The following is a 4,275-nucleotide window of genomic DNA, read 5'->3' on the forward strand; positions in this document are numbered from 1 at the left end:
AAACAAGCAGCAGCCCAGCGTGTCCCTCTGCCCCTTGGCATCGCTGGAGGGGCACACACGTCCCCAAGAGCACCTCGAGTGCTCGTGGGGTCCGGGCCAGACCTCAGCATTGAGTCTGTCCCCCCCAGCTCCATTTTCGGTGAGTGCCAATGCTCGCCCAACATGGCCGGGCAGGAAAGGGGCCCAGGAAGCCACGGATGAGTCATGAACATCTGTGCCTGCGGGGCCACCGGACCACGGCTGCGCGGGAGAGGGAGCAGCCAGGGAGGCCACATCCAGGGACACTTGCACCCAGGGAAGCTCGAGGTTTGCTTTCCAGCACCAGCTCCTTCTCGGAGCATCGGTCCCACCACAGAGCTGGGGTCACATCCAGCCCCGCGTCCCCAGGCTGAGGGGTCTCAGCTCCGCAGGGGTGTGGGAAGCAGAGTGGGGTTTTACTGTGGCCCAGGGCTGGGGTTTGTCTCCTGCCTCCTCCTGGGGGGCTGTATTTCAGCCTCGGGAAGGAGGGTGATGGAGGGGCTCCCGGAGAGCCCCTCCTCAAAAAAAAGGGGTAGGTGCAAAGCCACAGTCTGCTCTTTGGGGAAATGGGGGGCAGGACTCAGCTGGCCTGAAAGGGCTCACAAGGATGGAGTTGAAGGGAGATGACAAACAAAAGACCGAAGGGGAAAGTCTTTAAGGGCCAGGGGATCCGCACAGAGTGGGCTGTGCCAGCAATGACACGGGTCGCCCAGAAGCCCTCAGGGGGCTCGGGGTCCCCCCCATGAGATGCTCTCCGCAGCGTGTGGCAGGAGCGGCTTTACAGGGTCTCCCTCCCTGCCCTGGCTTTAGAGGAACAGACCTACTCCCCAAAATAAACCTTTCAAGTCTTTTGCCTTGAAAGAGGATTTTTCCTGTATTAAAACACTTGCATTTCTATTCCCGCGGCAGCAGCTCTGCCCCTCGGAGCCCTGATAACAGCATTAGTGAGTCACAGCAGCTCAGCCCAACAGCAAGTGACAGCTGAAATCCTGCTGCCGCCGGTAAATCCCCCCTGCCCTGCCCTGCCCCAGCAGCCTGGCGTGGGGCAGGGACAACATGGCCTCCAGCCATTCCCCATGGGGACCCTCAGCTCCCCCAAACCCCGCGGGGCTCGCAGGCCACCCTCGAGCACAGCTGCCAACACAAGCAGGAGGGACCCAGGCTGCAACAGCCACAACCCAAGAGCAGAAGCAGCTTTGCAATGTAAAAGCCAAAGTCCTTCAGCGACACACGGAAAGGGTTAAAGCCACCAGCCAGGCCACTGATGCTCCATTGATAAACGAGACAAGGGAGCGGTTGAGGACAATGAGGATGGCCCAGTGCATCAATCCCTCCCTTATGCAGGGTCTCTGAAAGGCAGGAAAGCCCTGCAAAGGAGGGGATGGCACTGCCATGCCCAGATCGACTTCTGCTCCAGGTGTAGTCTCCAGCTGGCACCAGGACCTGGGGTGCTGGTGGGCCACCATCGTGCGCCCTGGATGCGCCGGCGCCGATACCTGCACTGATGGTTTCTTCTCGGTCTTCCCGATGGAGCGAGACCCCCGCTTCTTCAGGGAATTCTACAGAGAGAAGAGAGCACTGTTACCCGCAGCGATGGCACGGCACCCTGGCACGGATAGAGAGAGACCCAGCGTGTATGGACGTTGATGCTGATTTCTCCAGCTGCTTGTGAACCCCAGGAAAACCCCAGAGCCCCAGTGGGTTGAGGCCCTTTGCTTTGAGAGAGCTGTACTGGCAAGCATCGGATCATGAGGTTTGGCCAGAAATTTCCCCTGCAGGCAGGCGAGCAGTGAGAGAGCAGGAGTGAGTAGGAAATGAGCCGTGGAGAGGCTAAGTCCGGGACCTGTCAGGGCTGGATGGAGTGAGAAATCCAACCCCCAGGCCAAGGGACAGTTCTGGAGGCATCCCAGTGTGGGAGCTGCAGATGATGACGTTCCCCATCGCCTCCTCCCCAAACAAGGGACATGTGCTGGTCGCTCAGCTATGGAGAGGGCTCCTCAGCAGGACGATGCCTAGTCTGCCCTCGGGGTCCCTGGGGACACAAGGGACGATCTCCAGGCTAGCGAGGACAGCTGGGAGATGGGGAGGCCAGACAGAACAATAAGGGAGACCGAAAGCAGGGGAAAAAAGTGGGTACCCAGAGCAGGGCCAGTTATCTGGGGAGGGGAGCTGGGGGAAAACCCTCAAGAACATCCACACAGCCCCCCATGAGTGCCAGCTGATCTATGTAGCCACCCTGGACCTATTTCCAAGCTGGCGCTGAGGCCCAGCAGCCAAAGAAAGCAGCTGTGAAATGTAAGCTGCTGTCTGTGCCAAGGTGCCGGGCTCCAGGCTTTCCTATTAAGGCCACAACCATCGCTGGAGCTGCTGCTGCTGGCCCTCTCCCGGGGGCTGGCTGTGCCCCATCAGCATCCCTCGCCCCCACTGAGCTGGGGATCAGGGCTGGCAAAGGGCATCACCTGGCCCCAAGCACAGCACCCTGGGTCAGATGGTGGTTGTCATCGCTCCACCCTTGGGTGCATCCCTTGGGGTGGCCATGCCTAAGGGTCTTGTTGCTGCTGAGCTCGATGCGGCAGGCTTGGTAGGGGGTACCCACTTTTCTCTTGCCCCCCAGGAGATGCCACGGAAGGGTAGAGCTGGAGAAGCAAACGCATGCGCCTTTGGGGATGATCTGCCTATCCCGACAATTATCCAATTATGGGAGAAACCTCTTGGAAGGGAGAAATAATTAGCCCTGAGGGGTGAGCCCAGCCCTGCGCAGCCTCCGCTCCACGTTGGCTAGGCTGCTAACAAGCTCTGCCATGCTCTGCACCCTCCAGCAGCAGGGAGGAGGTGGAGGAGGGCTGTTAACTCACTCGTTTGTCTAATTAGCACTCTGCAATCAGTGAGTAACCCCAATGCCCTTGCTAGCCTGGGGACATGCCATCCGGAGCTCGCAGAGCTGTGCTCTGAGCTGTGCTGGGTCTTGCGCCAGCCGGCAGCATCCCCTTTGGGCTCACACAGCTGCAGGGAGGGGCCCTATCCTGTCCCACACTCTTTTGCCAGGGCAAGGCAGCAGCTGGCGCTCAGGTCTCCCCGCACGCTGACCACACAACCATTTTCTCTGCTTGTTTTTCAAGCACCGGAGTCCTCCAGCCCAGCTCCCGCTGCTGCCATTTGTTATTCAGCCCGCGTTCGCTGACTGCAGGGAAACCCATTTCACGCCTGTTAGTGGAGGCTGCGCAGCAGAGGGAGACTTTTGCCAGGGCAAGGCAGCAGCTGGCGCTCAGGTCTCCCCGCACGCTGACCACACAACCATTTTCTCTGCTTGTTTTTCAAGCACCGGAGTCCTCCAGCCCAGCTCCCGCTGCTGCCATTTGTTATTCAGCCCGCGTTCGCTGACTGCAGGGAAACCCATTTCACGCCTGTTAGTGGAGGCTGCGCAGCAGAGGGAGAAGACACCCCATCTGAGGTGACACTGCTCCGTGCCACCCCGCGAGAAGGTGGCTGCAGAGGGGATGGATGCGACCGTGGCTGGGTCCTGTGGCTTGCCAGGAGCTGGCTGTGGCATTAATCGAAGCTGACCCCAGAGACCCCCAGCCGTGTGCTGGCTCCCCACCCTGCCACGCAGGGGAACACGGCTGGGGGCAGAGAGAGCCCTCCCTGCGTTGTGTCCCCGTCCTCGGGGGGAGCAGGGCCAGAGCTCTGCCACGGCACATCTCCTCCTACGTGCTGCCCTGACGGCTCAGCCAGCGATGCTTCCCAAGGGTCTCCAGGGACCAAAGGCATCCCGGGCAGTAGGGAAGTGGGTTACAAGTGCTATGCTGGATGACAAACCCACGCTGTCACCAGGAAGCCTTTCCTGTCACAGAGGATGACATTGCTCCTCGCCAGGAGCTGGTCCCAAACCTGGCATGGCCTGAAGTGCCCTGGACCTGTGTGTACGGGTACGTGCGTGGCACGTGGCTTCTTGGGACACAGATGGGATTGTACACCCGCCCGGCTCCACAGCACCGCTGGGACATCACTGCCATGCAGCCCCGCAGCTCAGCCCGATTTGAACCAGCAGCATGTGGTCAGGATACGGCCAGCACCAGGCACGGTGCCAGGGACACGGCGGACTCCACACATCGTGCAGAGCTTTGGTCAGGCGGAGTTGGGCACAGCCCAGGTGGTGGGGCTGAGCAAGTGGCCGAGGACACACAAAGTGGCTCTATCATAGGGGGCAAGTCCTGTAGCCTCCCCCCTGGGATGGGGTAGAGCCACCCCCCGACCGCC

The 4,275-nt window shown here is 60.6% G+C and overlaps 1 protein-coding gene across 1 annotated transcript in view; it reads right to left on the reverse strand.

Moving 5' to 3' along the window:
• Positions 1-4,275, reverse strand: part of SOGA1 (suppressor of glucose, autophagy associated 1) — a gene marked incomplete at its 3' end in the record, with an annotated part of 15,777 nt that overhangs the window by 9,272 nt on the left and 2,230 nt on the right. Inside the window, 1 exon segment of the mRNA XM_009707636.1 lies at positions 1,515-1,577. Coding sequence (XP_009705938.1) covers positions 1,515-1,577 — 63 coding nt within the window.

The sequence above is a fragment of the Cariama cristata genome, unplaced genomic scaffold (genome assembly GCF_000690535.1).
Source record: "Cariama cristata isolate BGI_N322 unplaced genomic scaffold, ASM69053v1 scaffold26259, whole genome shotgun sequence".
NCBI lineage: Eukaryota > Metazoa > Chordata > Aves > Cariamiformes > Cariamidae > Cariama > Cariama cristata.